At 45.3% G+C, this 23,414-nt stretch overlaps 1 protein-coding gene across 2 annotated transcripts in view; it reads left to right on the top strand.

The window, feature by feature from the left end:
- Positions 1-23,414, top strand: part of DHRSX (dehydrogenase/reductase X-linked) — a 293,745-nt gene that overhangs the window by 91,374 nt on the left and 178,957 nt on the right. For both annotated transcript variants that reach the window (XM_030926232.1, XM_030926231.1), the window contains exon 3: positions 12,802-12,870. In XM_030926232.1, the coding sequence (XP_030782092.1) occupies positions 12,802-12,870 (69 nt within the window). The remainder of the gene's footprint in view (positions 1-12,801; positions 12,871-23,414) is intronic.

The raw sequence follows: 23,414 nt of genomic DNA, 5'->3' as shown, positions 1-23,414 counted from the left end.
GGCCGGGCACAATGGCTCACACCTGTCATCCCAGCACTTTGGGAGGCCGAGGCGGGCGGATCACAAGGTCAGGAGATCGAGACCATGCTGGTCAACATGGTGAAACCCCGTCTCTACTAAAAATACAAAAAGTAGCTGGGCATGATGGCGCACACCTATAATCCCAGCTACCTGGGAGGTGGAGGCAGGAGCATCTCTTGAGCCAGGGAGCCGGAGGTTGTAGTGAGCCGAGATCGCGCCACTGCACTGCAGCCTGGGTGACAGAGTGAGAGGTCATGGATCATAAACAATGCTTAGGGCTGGAGATTTCAACATGAATTCGTCTCAGTTCTTCCTTATCTTGGAGGAGCTCTGTCCAGGACAGAGATTTTTCTGGACCTTGAACACCTTTGCAGAAGCCAAAAAGGCTCCAGCGTAAGAGCATGAGTCTGATCTGGTGACCAGGGCTCAGCACGGAGCCTTTCCAGGCTTTGAACCTCTGGATGTCTGTTGATGCCTCATTGTAGAGGCTAAAAGTCATCATATTACGAATCGATGAAGTTGACATGCGCGTAAAACGTATAAGGAAAAAAAGAGCCCTCCACATCATCATATGCACAAAATCTGTCCAATAGAACCTGTGATATCCTCATGCATTCAAATAGCTGCTCTGGTTCTGAGCTTCGTGCATTTCAATAGCTGCTGTGGTTCTGAGCCTCGACGGCCATCCGCTTGGCTTTGAGTTGGCTCTCCCCAAAAATCGCCGTGGCAGTTTCTGCTGGTGCAAATGCACGGCTGCTGCCCACACCTCTGTGTTTTCTCATCTTCATTTGCAAAAGAAGAAAATGCTAACCTTGCTGACGCTAACCTCCTGAATTTCACGCAGGAATCCCCAGGAGTCTTTGACTCAGAGGGGGAAACCCCACGTTCAGCCTTCTGTGTGTTCTCCCTGGAGATGCGTGGTTCCTGTCAGCGCACATGGCTCCTTGCTCGGTCCTTCACTTAAGTTTGAGCCTTTTTGGCTTTTGCAAAACATGAGTGCACAACTTAAAATTTTTCTGTGTCATGGCTCTTCTCAACTTTCACATTTTTGAGACAGGGTCTCACTCCGTCACCCAGGCTGGAGTGCAATGGCACGATCTCAGCGCACTACAACCTCCGCCTCCTGGGCTCAAGCGATCCTCCCACCTCAGCCTCCCAAGTAGCTGGGACCACAGGTGTGCACCACCAGGCCTGGCTAGTTTTTTGTAGTTTTAGTAGAGACGGAGTCTCACCATGTTGCTCGGACTTGTCTCGAACACCTGAGCTGCAGCAGTCTGCCTGCTTCGGCCTCCCAAAGTGCTGGGATTACAGGTGTGAGCCACTGTGCCGGGAAACTTTTAAAATAATTTGGTACAGGCAGTTCCCTTCCTCATGCGACCATCTTTCTCTCATGGGCTTCAGGGTCTGTAAAATAGTATACAGACGTGTACTGTTTCACAGGATGAAGCTTAGTTGTATTAGATAATGATAACATCTTGTTTGGCTAAATCATAATGAGGTAATTGAGTAGAAGGTCATGAAATCTTGTTGGATTAATGATTTGTTGGGCTTTGGGAGCACTTTTTGGTCTATTTCAGTTCCTTTCTTCCCATCAAGCAGTTATTTTACTCAAAGTTGTGTCTAACTCCCACTTGAGCATTTTTTCACCCATTCTTTTTTTTTCCTTTGAGATGGAGTCTCGCTCTGTTGCCCAGGCTGGAGTTCAGTGGCACAATCTCAGCTCACTTCAACCTCCGCCTCCTAGGTTCAAGCGATCCTCTTGCCTCAGCCTCCCAAGTAGCTGGGACTACAGGAGTGCGCCACCACACCCAACTAATTTTTGTATTTTTAGTAGAGATAGGGTTTCACCATGATGGCCAAGATGGTCTCAATCTCTCGACCTCGTGATCCGCCCGCCTCAGCCTCCTAAAGTGCTGGGATGACAGGCGTGAGCCACTGCACCTGGCCCCATTCTCTTTATTTTATTTTATTATTTTATTTTTATTATGATGTTTTTGAGATGGAGTTTCACTCTTATTGCCTAGGCTGGAGTGCAGTGGCGCGATCTCAGCTAACCGCAACCTCCCGGGTTGAAGCCATTCTCCTACCTCAGCCTCCTAAGTAACTGGGACTACAGGCGTGTGCCACCACGGCAAGCTAATTTTTGTATTTTTAGTAGAGAGGGGGTTTCACCATATTGGTCAGGATGGTCTTGATTTCTTGACCTCATAATTTGCCTATCTTGGCCTCCCAAAGTGCTGGGATTACAGGCGTGAGCCACTGCGCCCGGCCCCATTCTCTTAATAGACTGGGAGAAGTTAAAAGTTTCTGACAATTTCTTGAAATTGTCAAGTTCATCCATGTCCATAACTCTCCTGTCTTGGTGTGTTTGGGCTGCTGTAGCAAAATGCTGCAGACGGAGTGGCTTGCAAACCAGAGAAACTTATTGTCCTATAGTTCTCAAGGCTGGAAGTCCTAAGACCAGGGGATCAGCATGGTCAGATTCTGGTGTAGTCTGTCTTCTAGGTTGTGGATGGCCACTTTCTCCTGTGTCCTCACATGGTGGAAACTGGATGGGATCTCTTTTAGAAGGGTACTAATTCCATTCATGGTACTCCACTCTTATGACCTAATCATCCCACAAGTCTCCGCCTCCCAACAGAGTCTCCAGGGATGTTAAGAGTTTCAACGTAGGAACTTCGGAGGGATACAAACATTCAGTTTATTGCACCCCCTCTAGATGCAAAAGGATTGGGTTTAGATGAGGAGACCCCGTGAGAGAGGGTGCCCATCTGAGGGTATATTTCTGGAAGTTCTTATGAACTGGAGCACCTCCGTCATCTGTTTACATCTCCCTGGGACCTGAGTAAATCAGAGACAAGACGTAGGACAGGAGGGGTTCTCAGATTCAGCATGGAGACTGTGAGATGGTGATGGATTCCAACCCTTGGTTTTGACCATCCATGCTAGGTGGATATCTGCTGTATCATTAACGACATGACCAACTTTGCAGGACATTCCGTGTCTCAGACTTCTGCCAATATTTGAGATGACTGGGTCAAAATGATGCTGATTTTTCGAACAGGGAGAGCAATAGGTATTCTCTGAAGGTTGGCTGGATGTGGGCCTAGTGGCTTCAATGATGGTGGAGTAGGATGAAGAGAGACCCTCAAGACTGAACAAAGATGGGAGGACTTACATCCAATACTGGTTATATTTGACCTTGTGTCTCCTCCAGTGCAATGATCTTTTCGTCTTCTTAATTCTTAATTAAGCTAGGCAATGTTTAATTATTAGTTTAATTCTTCATTAAACTAGGAAGGGAAGAAAACACCCCATTTCTTTGTGCTTTTTTGCCTCATTGTGGTGGTTTAGGTCCTGATGAGGTCTAGTTGGGCAGGTCATGAGGAAGTCTAGTTGTATGAGGTTGTGATGATGTCTCATTGAGTTACATCATGGTGAGGTGCAGTTTGGTTCGGTCATGATGAGGTCTAGTTGGGCAGGTCATGATGAAGTCTAGTTGTATTAGGTTGTGATGATGTCTGGTTGAGTTAGATCATGGTGAGGTACAGTTTGGTTTGGTCATGATGAGATCTAGTTGGGCAGGTCATGATGAAGTCTAGTTGTATTAGATAGTGATAATGTCTCCTTTGGTTATGTCATGATGAAGTAGTTGAGTAGAATGTAATGAAGTCTTGTTTGATTAGATCATGATGACTGGTTCAGTTAGGTCATTATGAGGAATGGTTTGATTAGGTCTTAATGAAGTCTAGTTCCATAAGAGCATGATGAGATCTAGTTGGATTAGACATGATGATGTGTGACTTATTTAGGTCATGATGAAATCTAGTTGGGCTAAGTCACTCTGAGATCTAATTGGGTAGGTCATGATGAGGTCTAGTTGAGTTAGGTCCTGATGACGTGTAGTTGGGTTAGGGCACATTGAAGTCTAGTTGTCACATTGATGAAATCTTTTTGGATTAGATTAGGATGACTGGTTGAGTTAGATCATTATGAGGTGTGATTTAATTAGGTCCTAATGAAGTCTACTTCAGTAATAGCATGATGAGATCTAGCTGGATCAGATCATGATGATGTGTGGTTTGGCTAGGTCATGATGAAGTCTAGTTGGGTTAAGACCCAGTGAGTTCTAGTTGGGTTAGGTCACATTGATGTCTAGTTGGGTAAGTCATGATGAGGTCTAATTGGGTTAGAGCATGATGAGATCTAGTTGGGAAGGTCATGATGAGGCCTAGTGGATAGATCATGATGAGGTCTAGTTGGGTTAGGTCATGATAAGGTCTAGTTGTGTTATGTCATCATGAGGTAGTTGAATACAACACAATAAAGTCTTGTTGGATTAGATCATGATGATAGGTTGAGTTAGATCATGATGATATGTGGTTTGGTTAGGTCACAGCGAGGTCTAGTTGACTGAGGACTTTGTAGGAACAAAGCAATGAAGACATGTGAGCAAACTTCTGGTGCATGTGCATGGGAGTCTCAAGTGTTACCACTTCATTTAGATGATGTTTACTGAGCATCAGGAGCAGTATATGTCAGCACCAATGTGCCTTTTTTCTTGAGATAAACAGAAAGTAAACACCACATCTGCACCCTACCTGTGTCTCCTTTCCCACAGAGCTCCTGATGTCAGTGTTTAATTTTCACTGTGAGTTACAGTTTTGACCCTTCAAGTCAATCCAATCAATTATTCAGTCTTATCTCCCCTGTGTGACTTTGAGGATAATTGGATTTATTCTGAGAGAGGCATCTTTTCATTTTGTATGACAGTTTGATTCAAAGTCAATTAATGAAAAAAATCATTGAACACAATGAATTTTATATTAAATACAAAATAAGAGATGAGCATATTTAACTTCAAATTTTTAATTAAAAATTTATTAATATTTAAAGAATAATCAACTACTTGTAAAATAATTCAGATTTTAACCTGGGTCCAACTGAAGCACATTAATATGATGAGACGCATATATCAGTTGTTCAAATTCCCATCTGTCCACAAGATCTTAGTTTCATTGTTTCAAAATATTGTTTTGGTGGGGGATCGTTTTTTTTCATAATGCTTAACGGAATGTCATCTAAGATGTAGGTGGGGTTGGTAAACTTTTTCTGTAAAGAGACCGATAATAAATGTGTTCATATGTTTATCTCATAACTATGAGCTCTGCCCTAGTAGTGAGTAACCACCCATAGGTAATATTTAAAACAACAGGAAAGTCTGTGTTCCAGTAAAACTTTTTTGTACAGTATCCAGCTGCAGACCAGGTTTAGCCACAGATTGGTGACTCTGGTGTGGGCTCAAAATCTTTTTGTTTTGTAAGAGGAAATTATACTGCTTTTTTCCAATATAAGAAATCTCTTGTACAGTCCTCAGGAAGGGTAGATAGTGATGAGGTCTAGTTGGGTTATAATGAAGTCTAGTTGGGTTGGTCATGATGAGATCTAGTCGTATTAGGTCCTGATGAGATCTAGTTGGGTAAGGTTCTGATGAGGTCCAGTTGGTTGGTCATGATGAGATCTAGTTAGGCTATAATGAGGACTAGTTTGGTTGGTCAGGATGAGATTAATTGGTATTAGGTCATGATGAGATCTAGTTGGGTCAGGTTATGATGAGATCTAGTTAGGTTATGAGGAGGTCCAGTTGGGTTGGTCATGAGGAGATGGAATTGTATTAGGTCATGATGAGATCTAGTTGGGTTAGGTTATGATGAGGTCTAGTTGGGTTGGTCATGATGAGATCTGGTTGGGTTAGGTTATGATGAGATCTAGTTGGGTTGGTCATGATGAGATCTGGTTGGGTTAGGTTATGATGAGATCTAGTTGGTTGGTCATGATGAGATCTAGTTAGGTTATGATGAGGTCTAGTTGGGTTGGTCGTGATGGGATCTAGTTGTATTTGGTCATGATGAGGTCTAGTTGGGTGAGATTATGATGAGGTTTATTTAGTTGGGTTAGGTCATGATGATGTCTAGTTGGGTTAGGGTATGAGGAGATTTAATTGAGTTAGGTTATGATGAGGTCTAGTTGGGCTGGTCTTTATGAAATCTATTATATTAGGTCATGATGAGATCTAATTGAATTTTGTTACGATGATATCTAGTTGGTTGGTCATGATGAGATCTAGTTGTATTAGGTCATGATATGATGTAGTTGGGGTAGGTTATGATGAGGTCTAGTTGGGTCTGTCATGATGAGAACTAGTTGTACTAGGTCATGATGAGTAGTAGTTGGGTTAGGTTATGATGAGATCTAGTTGATTGGTCATGTCGAGATCTAGTTAGGTTATGATGAGGTCTAGATGGGTTGGTCATAATGAAATCTAGTTGTATTAGGTCATGATGAGATCCAGTTGTGGTAGGATATGGTGCGGTCTAGTGCATTGGTCATGATGAAATCTAGTTGTATTAGGTTATGATGAGATCTAGTTGGATTAAGTTATAATGGGATCTGTTTGGTTGGTCATGATGTGCTCTAGTTAGGTCATGATGAGTTCTAGTTGGGTGGGTCATGATAAGATCTAGTTGTCTCATGTCATGATGAGGTCTAGTTGGGTTAGGTTATGATGAAGTCCAGTTTGGTTCGGTCATGATGAGGTCTAGTGGGATTGGTCATTATGAGAATTAGTTGTATTAGGTCATAATGAAGTCTAGTTGGGCTAGGCTATGATGCGATCTGTGGTTCATGATGAAATCTACTTGTATTAGGTCATGATGAGATCTAGGCGGGTTAGATTATGATGAGATCTAGTTCATTGTCATAATGAGATGTAGCTTGTTTATGATGAGGTCTAGTTGTGTTGCTCATGATGGGATCTAGTTGTATTAGGTCATAATGAGATCTAGTTGGGTTAGGTTATGATGAGGTCTAGTTGGGTTGGTCATGATGAAATCTTGTTGGATTATATTATGATGAGATCTAGTTGGTTGGTCATGATGAGATATAATTAGGTCATGACAAGGTCTAGTTGGGTTGGTCTTGAGATCTAGTTGTATTAGGTCATGATGAGATCTAGTTGGGTTAGGTTATGGTGAGGTCTAGTTGGGTTGGCCATGATGAAATCTTGTTGGATTATATTATGATGAGATCTAGTTGGTTGGTCATGATGAGATATAATTAGGTCATGACAAGATCTAGTTGGGTTGGTCTTGAGATCTAGTTGTATTAGGTCATGATGAGGTCTAGTTTGGTTAGGTGATGATGAAGTCTAGTTTGGTTAGGTCATGATGAGTTCTACTGGGGTTAGGGTATGAGGAGATTTACTTGGATTAGGTTGTGATGAGGTCTGTTTGGGTTGGTCATGATGAGATTTTGTTAGGTCATGATCAGGACCAGTTTTGTTGGCCTTGATGAGATGTAGTTGTATTAGGTCATAATGAAGTCTTATGGGGTTAGGTTACGATGTAGTTAAGCTGGGTTCAGTTATGATGAGGTATAGTTGGGTTGCTCATTAGGAGAGTTAGTTAGGTCATGATGAGGTAGTTGGGTTGGTCATGATGAAATCTAGTCACAGTCAGTCATGATTAGATCTTGTTGGGCTGGTTGATAATGAGATTTAGCTGTGGCAGGTCATGATGAGGTCCAGTTGGGTTGGTCACGATGTGATCTCGTTGTATCAGGTCATGATGAGGTCTAGTTTGGTTAAGTTATGAGGTCTAGTGTGGTTGGTCGTGATGAGATTCAGTTAAGTTATGATGAGGTCTATTTGGGTTAGTCATAAAGATATCTATTTGTATTAGGTCATGTTGAGGTCTATTTGGGCTAGGTTATAATGAGATTTAGTTGGGTTAGGTCATGATGAGGTCTAGTTGGGTTAGGGTATAATCAGATCTGTTTGGGTTAGGGTATGATGAGGTGTATTTTGGCCGGTCCTAATGAGATTTAGTTGGGTTAGAGGATGACGAGGTGTGGTTGCGTTGGTCATCATGAAATCTAGTTTTGTAGGTCACAGGAAGTCTAGCTGGGTTAGGTTATCTAAATTACAACTGTCTTTTAAAAGTGACTTTGTGCCACATATACTTTGTGTTGTCCATGAATAGTACATGTGGCACATGTAAAATATTTAAACTTGTATTTCATTATCTATTTACTCATTTTAATTGACAAAAACAAGTGACATATTTTTATGGTGTACAAAGTGTGGTTTCGATATATGTTTCCATCTGGAATGGCCAATTCAAGCTAATTCGCATATCCATTACCTTACGTGTTTCTTTTTGTGTATTCTTGGAAACACGTAAAATCTACTCTCTTTGCAATTTTCAAATATGAATTATAGTCACTGTGACTAATTATTGTCAAGTTCAAGACTCTAAGTCACTAATTTAGTCACCTTAAGTACAATAGATCTCTTGAACTTATACCTTCCGTCAAACTGACCTTTGGCGTCATTTGACCAAAATGTCACCAACCCACCCCCCTAGCACCTGGTAATCACCATAATACTTTTTCTTTTCTTTCTTTCTTTTTTTTGAGATGGAGTCTCACTCTGTCACCAGGCTGGAGTGCAGTTGTGTGATCTCGGCTCACTGCAACCTCTGCCTCTCAGGTTCAAGCAATTCTTCTGCCTCAGCTTCCTGAGTAGCTGGGACTACAGGTGCACACCACCACACTTGGCTAATTTTTGTACTTTTAGTAGAGACGGGGTTTTACCACGTTGGCCAGGATGGCCTCAATCTCTTGACCTCGTGATCCACCCGCCTCGGCCTCCCAAGATTTGGGATTACAGCTGTGAGCCACCGTGCCCGGCCAATAATCACCATAATACTTTTTCTTGTGAGTTCAACTTCTGGAGCCTCTACATATGGGTGAGATCATGTGGGATTTGGCTTTCTGCGGCTTATTTTACTTAATGTGATGTACTCCTGGTTGATCCATATTGTATCACAGGACAGGTTCCCCTTCTTTGCAAAGGCTGAATGGTATTCCATGGTGTAGATATCCCACATTTTCTTTGTCCACCCATCCTTAGGTGGACACTTAGGTTGGTTTCATAGCTTGGCTCTTGTGAATCAAGCTGCAGTGAACATGGGACTGTAGATATCGCCATAAAGTGCTCATTTCATTTCCTTTGGATCTGTACGGAGGAGTGAGATTGCTAGATCAGATGGTAGGTTTATTTATTTATTTATTTATTTGAGATGCAGTTTCGCTCTTGTTGCCCAGGCTGGAGTGCCATTTCGTGACCTTGGCTCACCACAACATCCACCTCCCAGGTTCAGGCAATTCTCCTGCCTCAGCTTCCTGAATAGCTGGGATGACAGGCACATACCACCCAGCCCAGCTAATTTGTATTTTTAGCAGACACGGGGTTTCACCATATTGGTCAGGCTGATCTCAAACTCCCAGCCTCAGGTTATCCACCTGCCTTGGCCCCCCCAAAGTGCTGGAATGACAGGTGTGAGCCACCGCGCCCATCTGCAATGAATACGGGAGTGTAGATGTCTCCACAAAGTGTAATTTCATTTCCTTCGGATCTATATGGAGGAGTGAGATTGCTAGATCCTATGGTAGGCATATTGATCATTTTTTGAGGAACTCTCAAAAAAAAAAAAAAAATAAGGCCACCTCTTTAGAAACACCTTAAAATCCAACCTCTCTGGTCAAAGATATTTGAAAAAAATGATGACGATATCCAACTGTAGTCTCCTGTCCAATGCACATTCACTTACTAAGACATGAAAGAAACCATGCCGGGCGTGGTGGTTCATGCCTGTCATCCCAGCACTTTGGGAGGCCAAGGCGAATGGGTCACCTGAGGTCAGGAGTTCAAGACCAGCCTGGCCAACATAGTGAAACCCCATCTCCACTGTTTTCCATAATGACGGTACCAATTTCCATTGTACATAGAACACGTAATGCCTTCCCTCCCCACCCCCCTAAATACGAGGGATGAAGCAGAAGGCAGATGCACTGTGTTGGGGACCCTGTGTGGTGTTTCTCTGCATATGCAGTCGTTGCTCAGTAAATGCAGGAACTACTCCAGCAAATGTCCCACATCCAGTTCCTTAAAGAAGCTCCCTCCAGATCTGAGGAGACAATAGCTGAAGGTGACGTTGGCCAAAGAAGATATCGCACACGCCACCCCACCTTCCCCATTCCTCCAATGTGCTGCCTCTGTCCTGTGCCAGTGTTGCCTGTGCCACCATGGAAAATGCCGTGCCCATGAAGGTGGTCTTCCCAAATCATCGCTTCACCTGGCTTTTCTTGACTCTCCCAGCTTTTTTCTGGTCACTTTGGTCTTTCATGGGAAGGTGGAGGCTTCCTTCTTACTTCGTCCCACCTTCCAGCATGTTTCCCTTTGATTTTCCTTTTTTTTCTTTTTGAGATGGAGTCTCGCTCTGTTGCCCAGGCTGGAGTGTGGTGGCGCGATCTCGTCTCACTGCAACCTCCGCCTCCTGGGTTCAAGTGATTCTTCTGCCTCAGCCTCCAGAGTACGTGGGATTACAGGCACCTTGTTTTGTTTTGTGTTTGATGCATAGGACATTTATAGATGGACGATAGCTTTCGGGCTATTTCTTCCTCTCCCTCCCCTCAAAACCCACCTCCCTGAAATGCCTGCCGCCTCCTCAGCGCCAAAAGACTCTGAAAGCAAATATATGACGACAGTATATCATGTTCTATTTCTTTCAGGAAGTCAAAGGTGCAAATTACCTTCGCAGCTTCAGTCTTCTGCTGTTTGAAACTTTGAATTCCTTCAAGGAAGTGACAATTTAGATATTCCTTTTACTATGCCCCGAAGGATGTGCTTCGCGCTATTTATCTTAGCTGCCTCCCTGCTGGAGCCAAACACATTTCCAACTTCATTCGTTTCACTGCCTCTCCTCTCTTAGATATTTTTTAACTCCTTGCTGAAAACACTTTCCATTGTTTTTTGAAAAGTGCATTCTGATAGTTAATTTGGGAGCCCATGGCCTTCATCCAGAAGAAAGAATGCGGAATACAGTGGTAGGATATCGAACCGCATGGTGTCTTACTTGCGTTAGAGTGTGTACATTCAATACGCTGGGTTTACTCAGCATGCAGGAATGCCAGAGAGAGGGATTGTTTGGTCATGTGTTTTCACGCAGAGCCAGGGATGCTGCTCTAGTTCAGAATATGCCTCACTGGCTCGGGCTGGGTGCAGGGAGGATGGAGATAGACTGGCCCCACCCCCTTGGTACCTGCTCCTCGCAGATCAGGTGTTTGAAGCTGGTGTCCTGATCCTCCCTTCCAGCTCTCCTGGCACCCAGGAGGTGCTTGTTCAAGCCTGTGCACTTCACCTGCTAGCTCTCATCTCCCTTCTCTCAACACTTTTTCCATGACCCTCTCTGAAAGGGAGTTTTGGGCTTTGCTCACCTTGGAAAGCAGTTAGTACCACATGTTGCCAACAGGTTAATGAAGGATGAGGCTGAAGGAGGAAGAATTTGCCAAGCTCCATTCCCCTCAAGAGCTGTCCCTTCAGAAACACCTTAAAATCCAACTTCCCTAGTCAAAGACATTTGAAAAAATGAGTATGAAAAGATCAAACTATAGTCTCCTGTTTAACACGCGTTCACTTCCTAAGACATTAAAGAAACCAGACCAGGTGTGGTGGCTCAAGCCTGTCATCCCAGCACTGTGGCGGCCGAGGCGGGTGGATCACCTGAGGTCAGGAGTTCAAGACCAGCCTGGCCAGCATGGTGAAACCCCGTCTGTACTAAAAATACAAAAATTAGCTGGGCGTGGTGGCAGGTACCTGTAATCTCACCTACTCGGGAGGCTGAGGCAGGAGAATCGCTTGAATTGGGGAGGTGGAGGTTGTGGTGAGCTGAGATTGCACCACTGTACTCCAGCCTGGGCAACAGAGCAAGACTGTCTCCAAAATAATAATAATAATAATAATCACCTAATTAATGTTCTTTCACCCCAGATTTCGTAGTCTTTATTTTAGCTGTAACATGCCTTGTAGGCAAAACACCTCTTTCCATCCTTTTAAAGGCATGTTCCTGAAACCTCACTTGAAGAGTTTTACAGAGCTGCAGAGAGAGGAATAAGAAATCCTGAGCACGCAGCCAACTAACATGGGAACAAAAAACCAAATACCGCATCTTCTCCCTCATCAGTGGGAGTTGAACAATGAGAACACATGGACACAGGGAGGGGGACATCACACACGGGGGGCTATCGGGGGTTTGGAGGGGTAGGGCAGGGATAGCATTAGGAGAAATACCCAGTATAGATGACTGGTTGATGGGCACAGCAAACCACCATGGCATGTGTATGCCTATGTAAGCAACCTGCACTTTCCGCACATGTACCCCAGAACTTAAAGTAGAATTAAAAAATAGAAGAAGAAAGAAATTGTGAGCACACAGTAGGAACCGCGGTCTGTGATCACGTGCATTGCGCAGTCTGTGAGTGCACACTGGGATGTTCCTACCGTAAAAGCTCATTCGAAAATTCCGTTTCCATCCTGACATTTTAATGCACATTTTTATGCTTATGCTACTCTCAGCTCTCACGTGCACATGACGCCAGCAGGTGCCCTGAGTCCCTGTCATTATTGAAAAGTAGAATGTCAAATGCATTCGTACTTTCTGCCGATGCAGGCTAAAGAAAATGGCTCTTAAATGCATAGCTTTAGTCTGCCAAAATGACTGTCCAGCTAAACGCTAGCAAAAAGGGAAGTTCACCAAAAGCACATTTCAAATTTGTGTTATACTTCTCTTAAAAACCTCTTTTTCTTTTTTTTTTTTTGCAGTTAATAGTTTCTGGATGATCATCCTAGTCACTGTATCTTTCTTCTTTTTATCCTTTTAGCTGGAAATAATGACAGCAAAGCCAAACAAGTTGTAAGCAAAATAAAAGAAGAAACCTTGAACGACAAAGGTACCGAGAGATACTCCAATGGCTTTTTTCCCCCCTTGGGCCAGGTCGTTTGCGTGGTTCATGGCTGAGCTTCAGTCACGTGCCAAGTGGCATTTGGGAGAGATGTCTCTGCTTTTTGCAGTCTTCTTTTGGGGATTTCTGGCCCCATCGTAGAGCAGGAAATGGTGAAGGCAAGGCGAAGATAGCGTCGCTCAGCTCCGACACCTGCTGGGAAAGGCGTGCGGATGTGTTGGGAGCTTGCACTCTTAGTCAAACGTGGGTTACCCGGGGATCAGGAGCCATCGTCCTTTCTTCTTGACCTCCAGGGCACATGCCAGGAGGTGCCTCTGCTGGTCGGGAGTTCTTGACTCTTACGATAAATTAGGCCAGGCGTGGTGGCTCATTCCTGCAATCCCAGCTATTTTGGAGGCCAAGGTGGGAGGAGCACCTGAGGTCAGGAGTTCCAGACCAGCCTGGCCAACATGGTGAAACCCCGTCTCTACTAAAAATACAAAAATTAGCCAGGCATGGTGGCGTGTGCTTGTCATCTCAACTACTCGGGAGGCTGAGGCAGGAGAATCGCTTGAACCCAGGACTGCCTGGGAGACAGAGCAAGACTCCGACTCAAAAAAAAAAAAGAAAGAAAAAAAGATAACTCAAACAGGAAGGTGCTTGCCCTTAAGATTTTCAACCAGGTGCTAGACCAAATTCTGGTGTGCTCTTTCTGCCTGTTCACACTGAGCAAGGTGTGCACACAACTTTCTAATATCCTTCCAGATTCTCAGTGCTCTGTCCTCTTTTATTTAATTATTTTACTTTTCATTTGTATACATGCAGGCAGTGCAAGTACAGTTTTTGTTACATGGATGAATGGCGTAGTGGGGAGGTCTGGGCTTTTAGTATAGCTAACCCCTGAATCACATACATTGTACCTGAGAGGTAATTCTTCATCCCTTGCTCCTCTTCCACCTCCCACCCTTCTGACTCTTCAGTGTCTGTTATTCCCCTGTCTGTCCGTGTAGACACATTATTTAGCTCCCACTTATAAGGAAGAATGTCGGAGGTCAGTCAGGGTGGTGGGAAAAATTGTAGAAAGATGTAAACCTTCTTGGAAGGCTGGAACGTTTTACAAACACTTCAGAATAAGATTTGGCTGAAGGCAGCCAGATTCTCTTATCCGGTGCCTGAAAGCTTAGGTTAGATAACAAGGGGAATGTAAAGAAACTGATCTAGGTAAGTTAGTTTACTTACGCATCAGAACCTGGCCTTTAATCATCCACATACAGAACTACTCTGTCCGTCTCTCCAGGTTAGGGGGACAACCATATGAATTGCCCACGAATGTGTTGACTCAAGGCCTTTGTCATTATATCTATACTAAATAAAGGCCCGCAGTGCCAGCTTGTCAAAGCCATGGCTGCTGATTCTTTTTTGTTTGAGACGGAGTCTTGCTCTGTCGCCCTGGCTGGAGTGCAGTGGCACCATCTCGGTTCACTGCAAGCTCCGCCTCCTGGGTTCATGCCATTCTCCTGCCTCAGCCTCCTGAGTAGCTGGGACTATAGGCGGCCGCCTCTACGCCTGGCTAATTTTTTGTATTTTTAGTAGAGACGGGGTTTCCATGTTAGCCAGGATTGTCTCGATCTCCTGACCTCGTGATCCGCCTGCCTTGGCCTCCCAAGGTGCTGGGATTACAGGTGTGAGGCACCGCACCCAGCAGCTGCTGACTCTTTACAACACCCTCCTCCGTGTCTGTGAATGGCCCCTTCCCCTAGCCCACTCTTTCACTGGACACCTGTGTCTGAGTGCATTTGTTCATCTGTCGTTCAGCCGAAGTCTGTGCGTCGGACCCAGGAAGTTGGACTCGACAGACAGGGTTTCCTCCTTTTTCATGGCTGCATAGTATTCCGTCGGGCATAGATATATGTTTTCTTTATCCTTCCGTGTGTTGTTGGACACCCAAGTTGTTTCCGTATCTTGGCTCCTGTGAACAGTGCTGCAATGCACGTGTGAATGCAGGCATTTCTTTGATACACCGATTTCATTTGCTTTCAGTCTATGCCTAGTAGTGGAATTGCTGAATGACGTGGTGCTTTTATCTTTAATGATTTGAGGAACTTCTGTACTGTTTTTCATAGTGGCTGTACTAATTCACGTTCCCACCAATGGTGTAAGAGGGCCCCCTTTTCTCTACACCCTCCCTAACACTTGTAATCAATGATAGAAATCATCATTCTGGCAGGCGCGGTGGCTCGCACCTGTCATGCCAGCACTTTGGGAGGCCAAGGCGGGTGGATCACCTGAGGTCAGGAGTTGGAGACCAGCCTGGCCAACATGGTGAAACCCTATCTCAACTAAAAATACAAAAATAAGCCAGGCGTGGTAGCGGGGGCCTGTAACCCCAGCTACTCAGGAGACCGAGGCAGGAGAATCGCTTGCACCCAGGAGGCGGAGGTTGCGGTGAGCTGAGATCACACCATTGCAGTCCAGCCTGGGCGACAGAGCAAGACTCTGTCTCAAAGAGGAAAAAGAAAAAAAACAAAAACATAAAACAAACAGAAACGAAAACACCCTTCTGACAATACAATTTTAGCTGGTGTGCGATGATAGCTCATGGTGGTTTTGATTTGCGTTCCCCTGATGGTTAGTGATGTTGAGTACCTTTTCTTTGTTTATTTTTTTGTTTGTTTGTTTTTGAGACGGAGTCTCATCCTGTCACCTAGGCTGGAGTGCAGTGGCGTGATCTCAGCTCACGGCAAACTCTGGCTCCCGGATTCAAGCGATTCTTCTGCCTCAGCCTCCTGAGTAGCTGACATTACAGGCGTGCGCCACCACGCCCAGCTCATTTTTGTATTTTTAATAGAGATGGGGTTTCACCATGTTGACCAGGCTGGTCTCGAACTCCTGACCTCAGGTGATCTGCGTGCCTCAGCCTCCCAAAGTGCTGGGAGGACAGGCGTGAGCCAGCAGACCCGGCTGAGTATGTTTTCCTAAAAGCACCTTTTCATATACCTGTTGGCCATCCAAATGCTAAGTGCTTTTCTCAGTCGTGTTTATGTGTGGTACCTTATGTTTTTTAAAAAAATGCAGATCCCTTCCTTGGCTGTTTGAATTTGAGATGGTGTTTTGAGAATTTCTCCAAGCAGGGGCTGGGTGTCATTTCATTCCTTGTTTCTTTGTTTTTTGACACAGGCTGTCACTCTGTCACCCAGGCTGGAGTACAGTGGTGTTATCTGGGCTCACTGCAACCTCCGCCTCCCAGGCCCAAGTGATTCTCCTGCCTCAGCCTCCCCAGTAGCTGGGAATACAGGCGTGCAGCACCACACCCAGCTAATTTCTGTAGAATCGGGGTTTCGCCTCCTTGCCCAGGTTCATCTTGAACTTCTGGGCTCACACGGTCCATTCACCTCGGCCTTCCAAAGTGCTGGGAGGACAGGCGTGAGCCACTGTGCCTGGCCTATTTTGATGATGATGATGATGGTGATGATGACGATTACAGACAAAGTCTCACTCTATCGTGCAGGCTGGAATGCAGTGACGTGATCTCGGCTCACTGCAGCCTCTGCAGCCTGGGTTCAAGCGATTGTCCTGCCTCAGCCTCCCGAGTAGCTGGGATGACAGGTGCCCGCCACCACGCCCGGCTCATTTTTGTATTTTTAGTAGAGACGGGGTTTCACCATCTTGGCCAAGCTGGTCTGGAACTCCTGACCTCATGAGCCACTCGCCTCAGCCTCCCGAAGTGCTGGGATGACCGGCGTGAGCCACCGCGCCCAGCTTTGATTCTTTTGAAAAGCTGTGAGACCGAAATGAACAGTACACAGAGCTGAGCCAGATCACTACCTGTGCTCATATCTCCTTTCTACCCTACGCTGTGGTGAAACACCTTGTTCCCTCTGCCAAAGACCGGGGAGTGTTGAAATTTCATAGCCAGCATGGCAGGATCCCTTTGATTTTCAGGAACACACCCGTAGGGGCTCCCCCTGAGCCAGAGCCAAGCCCAGTGTGCAATACCACAAACTGGCAGCAGCCTGGCCAGGTCTTTTCTCCTCATTAGGCTGTGCCTTGGGGCGAAAGGATTGGTTTTTGTGTAGTGGGATAATTAAGGCATTAGAGAGACCGAGGGGTTGAGGAGGAATTACTTAATTATTTAGGTGTACCCACCCGGTCGGATTAACATTTAAAGGCCTGAGTGTTTTGAACAAAGAGTTTGGATGTTTTTAAGTATTTTGTGGGGCGGGGGGGAGATCTGTGTAGGAGGAAGTATATTATAGAAGTGAGAAACAAAGACGCTTATTTAATTGAGACATGTATCTATTATTTTTTATTTTTTAAGGAATAATATGTTTTATGATTTCAGATTATTTGCCTAGTGACTTTGTAGCTGTACCGCTGGAGAAACAGAGTTCTTATAATGCTTGGGAAAGGGAGAGAGAAGGCTTATTTAGCCACAGAAAAGCAGGCAGTTCATTTTTAAAGGACTTCAGCCCTTTCTCTTCCTCAGGGAGAATTGGGTTTTCTCACATCCAACTGAGTTTTTGCTTAGGTATTTTTTAATTTTTGTCAATTCCTGTTTCATCTGTGACAGTGGATCCTATTCCCTGCCACCTGGGCCCTTTCTCTTTGGCAGCAGGTTTTCAAAGAAGTGGCATTTTCTAACACAGTGAATCCCAGAGTGCCTTCTCCGGACCTGTAACATCAGCATTTCCGGGGAGCAGACAAGAAATGCAAGTTCCCAGGGCCCCCCTGTGAATCGGGGCCTCTGGGGGTGGGGGTGGGGCCCTGGAATCTGCATTCTTATGAGGCTGTTAAAAGATTCCCAGGTGCCTTCAAGTGGTAGATTTGCTGCCATCCTAAAGGCATTCAGCCATCAATCTGCAGCCCAAGGAGAAGTTTCTGGAAACTGACAAGTGAGGCCTTCTTTCCTCATGACTTTTTGCTTTTAATCTGAACGGCTAAAAAACTATATAAAGAATAGTTTCCAAAAATTCACGTATGTGATCCGCCTAACCAAAATGACAGCCGAGAAGCAATGATTTATAATCACCAACTTAATTTTATTCAATTCTGAAAATGTTTCAGATTTAGGCAACACAAATTTTGACCAATAATTTTTTTTTTTTTGAGACAGAGTTTCACTCTTGTTGTCCAGGCTGGAGTGCAGTGGCACGATCTCCGCTCACGGCAACCTCCGCCTCCCAGGTTCAAGCGATTCTCCTGCCTCAGCCTCCCAAGTAGCTGGGATGACAGACACCCACCACCATGCCCGGCTAATTTTTTGTATTTTTAGTAGAGATGGGGTTTCACCGTGTTAGCCAGGCTTGTCTCAAACTCTTGACCTCAGATAATCCACCCACCTCGGCCTCCCAAATTGCTGGGATGACAGGCATGAGCCACTGCATCCGACCGCAGTAACACATCGTTGCTGTTTTCTTGGAAAAGTTTGTGTAGAATATTCGATCATCTGTTCTTTAAAATGCAATGTTTTGTGGACAAGTAGCATGACTAACACATGATTTGTTCACACCATTAAAAATTTTTAGTTTATTTTTGGCATATCAATACTGATGGCCTTTAATTCAGTCTTATAGAAAAGAAGAAAAGAATAGTTTGGGCTCTCTGTGGCTGTTTAAAAGGTTTACCATCTTGTAAGAGGGTGGGAAGATGTGGTGTGCAGTGGAGATGGTTAATGGGCACAAAAATATACCTAGATAGAATGAGTAAGGTCTCGTATTTGATGGCACAAAAGGGTGACTCCAGTCAACAATATTTCATGGTCCATTTAAGAATAACTAAAAGTGGCCGGACATGGTGGCTCACCCCTGAATCCCAGCCGTTTGGGAGGCTGAGGCAGGTGGATCACTTGAGGTCGGGAGTTTGAGACCAGCCTGGCCAACATGGGGAAACCCCGTCTCTACAAAAAACACAAAAATTAGCTGTGTGTGGTGGTGCACACCTGTAGTCCCAGCTACTTGGGAGGCTGAGGCAGGAGAATCGCTTGAAACTGGAAGGTGGAGGTTGCCGTGAGCCAAGATCATGCCACTGCACTCCAGCCTGGGCAACAGAGCAAGACTCTGTCTCCAAAAAACAAACAAACAAAATGAATTAGCGTTCTTTCACCCCAAATTTCCTAGTCTTTATTTTATCTGTAACATCGCTTGTAGGCAGGAACATCTCTTAGAACCTGGGAGGCGGAGGTTGCTGTGAGTTGACATCACGCCACTGCACTCCAGCCTGGACTGCAGAGACTCCGTCCCCCCCAAAAAAAATAAAATAAAAAATAACTAAAGGTGTAATTGGAATGCTTGTGACACAAACAAGGGACGAATGCTCGAGGGGATGGATACCCTATTTGATGTATTACACATTTCATACCTGTATCAAAATACCTCAATATCCCATAAAGGTATACACCTACTATGTACCCAGGCAATTTTTTTTTTTTTTTTTTAAGAAAAACGTTTAAAATCTGAACAGGTTTGGACATCCATCAGTGGTGGCCCTGGCATGTCCACTGCTGGGGGACTGTCCACTGCTGGGTAGAGGATGCTGAGGCCCAGCTGGGAGGGGCCATTTCGGCTGTGGCCGTTGAGCCTTTATCTCGACTGAGTCTGTCTCCAGGCTCAGGAGTCCCAGAGCCGTGGTGCAGCCGCATGACAGGGTCTGCCGTCTGCCTGTGATTGGGATCTGCTGCCCACAACATCTTATGGACGACCACAGCTCCTATAGGCATCCACCTCCCTGCTCAGCCAGACCCGGGCACACCTCCACCAAACCCGCGCGAACCTTGCTCTAAATTGTGCTTCTCTCTGGACCAGCCTGCACCTGCTGGAACTCTGATTCTTGTCCCCACAACCCCCAGTTGTCCAGCGAGGGCCAGAGGGAGCTGGATGTGCTGTTTCATTCTTGCTCTGCTGGGATACCTGCGTTGGGTAACCGCGGTTGAGCCATGTGGATTGATTTTTAAGCAAGTAAGCACACGTCCTGACTCCAGGAGCACAGACTGCTGTGGAGTGTCAGGCACGCAATTATTTCGACATGCTGGGTGCCTCTCTAGCCTGCTTTCCCCTCCTGCCTTTCCTGCTCTCAATTCTCTCTCCTGAGTTCTTGAGTTAATACTCTGGCCTGTGTACTTGGTTGTACTTTCTGGCTTTGAAGTCATGCTCCGCTGAGATCCCACGCTGGGCAGGGCATGGGAAGCTACCTCCCCATAGAAGGCCGGCTCATTGAGCTCTCGAATTATAAATGCGCGATTGTTTTCAGGAATCTGGGCGAGATGGCTCATTTCCCAAGCTAGGGATTTTCCAGGGAAGCGTTTGAACTCCTTGTCATCGTTTAGCCATTGTGCCCACACCTCTGTGGCTCCTGGGTCATTATCTGCTGATGAAAGCTGTCTTACTTAGAACAAATAGTCTCATTCACTTACCGAAACTCCTCCAAGTGTAAATAAATCAAACCCCAGCAACTCAATGAAAGCAAACACAGAAAGGCACAGCCATGTTCAAATGAACTCAGATGGGGGGAGAGATTTGGTACAGGCCATGGTGGAATCCTCCTCGTCCTAAATCCGAAGAGAGATCAGAGTACACACGTGCTGTGTGTTCTCTTTGGACGGTGCACGGCGTCCTCACTTTCTATAACGATTGTGTAACTTTAATCACAAACAGCATCTTCTGATTCATTTAGCTTCCCAGCCAGATGTGATGGCTCACGCCTGTAATCCCAGCACTTTGGGAGCCCTAGGCGGGCGGATAGCTTGAGGTCAGGAGTTCAGGACCAGCCTTGCCAACATGGTGAAACCCTATCTCTACTAAAAATACAAAACTTAGCCAGGTGTGGTGGCCGGTGCCTGTAATTCCAGCTACTCAGGAAGCTGAGGCAGGAGAATGGCTTGAACCTGGGAGACGGAGGTTTACGGTGAGCCGAGATCGTGCCACTGCACTCCAGCCTGGGCGACAGAGCGAAACTTCATCTAAAAAAAAAAAAAGCTTCCCAAATACTATTCTGCCAGTACCTTGTGCCGTCTTCCTTGGAAAGAGGGACTAGCTGTTTGCTTCATGTACTTCTACCCAGTTATTAGGTCAAGTTCGTTTTCAGTAAAAGAAATCACGGGTCAATGCCTTCTGTGATTGATGGGTGTCGAGAAGGTAAATTGTGCATGCTGCCTTGGGAGGCACTCTACCTTGGAAACAGATCTTTGTGAACCATTATTTTGGCCTATCCAATGACCTATAAAATACTTGAATTGATCATGAAAACAGAAGACTGTGAAATCAGGATGAAACTTGATAACAGATAATCAACGTAATTTAGTAGCTTGAAAACACAAGGGTCAGTGAAGCGTAGGATGAATGCTTGTGGTCAGAGAGCTCTTTGTGACCTGTTCCACGTGCAAGAGAAGAGTGTTGTTGTTTTGGAAATAGCCGCCCTCCTCATCGCCTGTGGCTGCTAAAGTCAGAGCTTTGTGAGGGCAGAGATGGAGTCTATCTTCTGAGTCTCTGCTCCAGTGCCTGAAACACAGTGGCTCCCAAGACAGTCTACCTCGGTGCCTGTTTTATAGGCTCACCTGTGACACATGACTGGGATGGGTGTTATTCATGATGACATGCAAGAGTCTCTGCATAGGCGTCTACTGGTCTTCATCATCAGACAGAGTGAGAACTCCAGGTCGGGAGGCAGACATATCTTGGGGCAAGAAGACGCCTAGAATTTTTCTTCTACCTGTAGACTTTCGGATGGGATGGAAGGGTTCTTAAGGAACTTGAAAAACTTGGAAAAATGACGACGTGAGTGTTGATGGCACGGAATTCTCCCCACACCCCTGGGTATGCATTTTTAACGTGCAGAATTCTTGAGACACGATGTTACAGCCTAGAGTCCTGGAGGCATAATGTCTGTGCAGAAGTTGAAATCGTAGCACTTGATGTGAGTGTGTTAACGAACGATTAATTATGTTTATCCCCAAGAGAAGTTTTAACTAGATTGTGGATGTGTATTCTGGTTCAGCATATATTAAAAATTACCTTCGTGTTTTTTGTTTTGTTTGTTTTGTTTTTTTTTGGAGACAAAGTCTTGCTCTGTCACCCAGGTTGGAGTGCAGTGGTGTGATCAGAGCTCACTGCAGCCTCAAACTCCTGGGCACAAGCTATCTTCCCACCTCAGCCTCCAGGGTAGCTAGGACTACTAGCATGCACCACTGCACATGGCTAATTTTGTTTTTTAAATTTTTTCTAGAGACGGGGTCTCGTTACGTTGCCCTGGCTGGTCTCAAACTCCTGGCCTCAAGTGATCCTCCTACCTTCCAAAGTGCTGGGATTACAGGTTAAGACACCAAGCTCAACCCTACGTTTTTTTGTTTGTTTGTTTGGTGTGTTTGTTTTGAGACGGAGGCTTGCTCTGTTGCCCAGGCTGGAGTTCAGTGATGTGATCTTGGCTCACTGCAACCTCCGACTCCCTGGTTCAAGCCATTCTCCTGCCTCAGCCTCCCAAGGAGCTGGGATTACAGGCGTGCACCATCACACCCAGCTAATTTTTTGTATTTTTAGTAGAGACAGGGTTTCACCGTGTTAACCAGGATGGTCTTGATCTCCTGACTTAGTGATCTGCCTGCCTTGGCCTCCCAACATGCTGGGATGACAGGCGTGAGCTAACACGCTCGGCCTGTGTTTTTTTTTTAAACATAAAATGGCCCTTATTGACTATTTTCTTTTTCATAGTGAGTCCTTTTGTTTCCTTCATGTTTTTGAGTAGTGTCCTGAGTTAGGCTGTAGACAGGCATATGTGTAGATAGACAGATAGACTCATGCGTTCCTGTTGGTAACTTTTCCTTGAAGTCATTGTATGTGTTCTCATGCATGGCCGTAGATGTCCCACACTCTCTGAAAGTTTAATTTGTGCTTGCAGGTCTCACTGTGTCCCTTCTATTCAGGGCTCTTCATTTCTCAGGGTGGTGAGGCTTAATTTTAACCTTCCAAATCACTATGGCCGAGGTGGGTGGATCACAAGGTCAGGACATTGAGACCATCCTGGCTAACACGGTGAAACCCTGTCTCTACTAAAAATACAAAAAATTAGCCAGGTGTGGTGGTGGGCACCTGTAGTCCCAGCTACTCGGGAGGCTGAGGCAGGAGAATGGCGTGAACCTGGGAAGCGGAGCTTGCAGTGAGCTGAGATTGCGCCACTGCACTCCAGCGTGGGCGACAGAGCGAGACTCTGTCTCAAAATAACTAACTAACTAACTAACTAAATAAAAATACAAAAATTAGCCAGGCATGCCTGTAATCCCAGCTACTCAGGAGGCTGAGGCAGGAGAATGGCTTGAACCTGGGAGGCAGAGTTTGCAGTGAGCTGAGATTGCGCCACTGCACTCCAGCCTAGGTGATATAGCAAGAGTCCATCTCAAAAAAAAAAAAAAAAAAAAAAAAAAAGAATATGCATTTAAGGTTTCTTTGCATCTTTTTGTGGCTCAATAGAGCCCAGTGTATATTTTCACTAAGGAGCAAAACTGCCTTTCTATGGGCCTTTAAATGGGTAAGAATAAGCACATCCACACATGGGCCTCCCAGATAGTT

This window comes from Rhinopithecus roxellana, chromosome 22, assembly GCF_007565055.1.
Source record: "Rhinopithecus roxellana isolate Shanxi Qingling chromosome 22, ASM756505v1, whole genome shotgun sequence".
Classification (NCBI taxonomy): domain Eukaryota; kingdom Metazoa; phylum Chordata; class Mammalia; order Primates; family Cercopithecidae; genus Rhinopithecus; species Rhinopithecus roxellana.
This window is presented reverse-complemented; position numbering and strand designations above follow the sequence as displayed.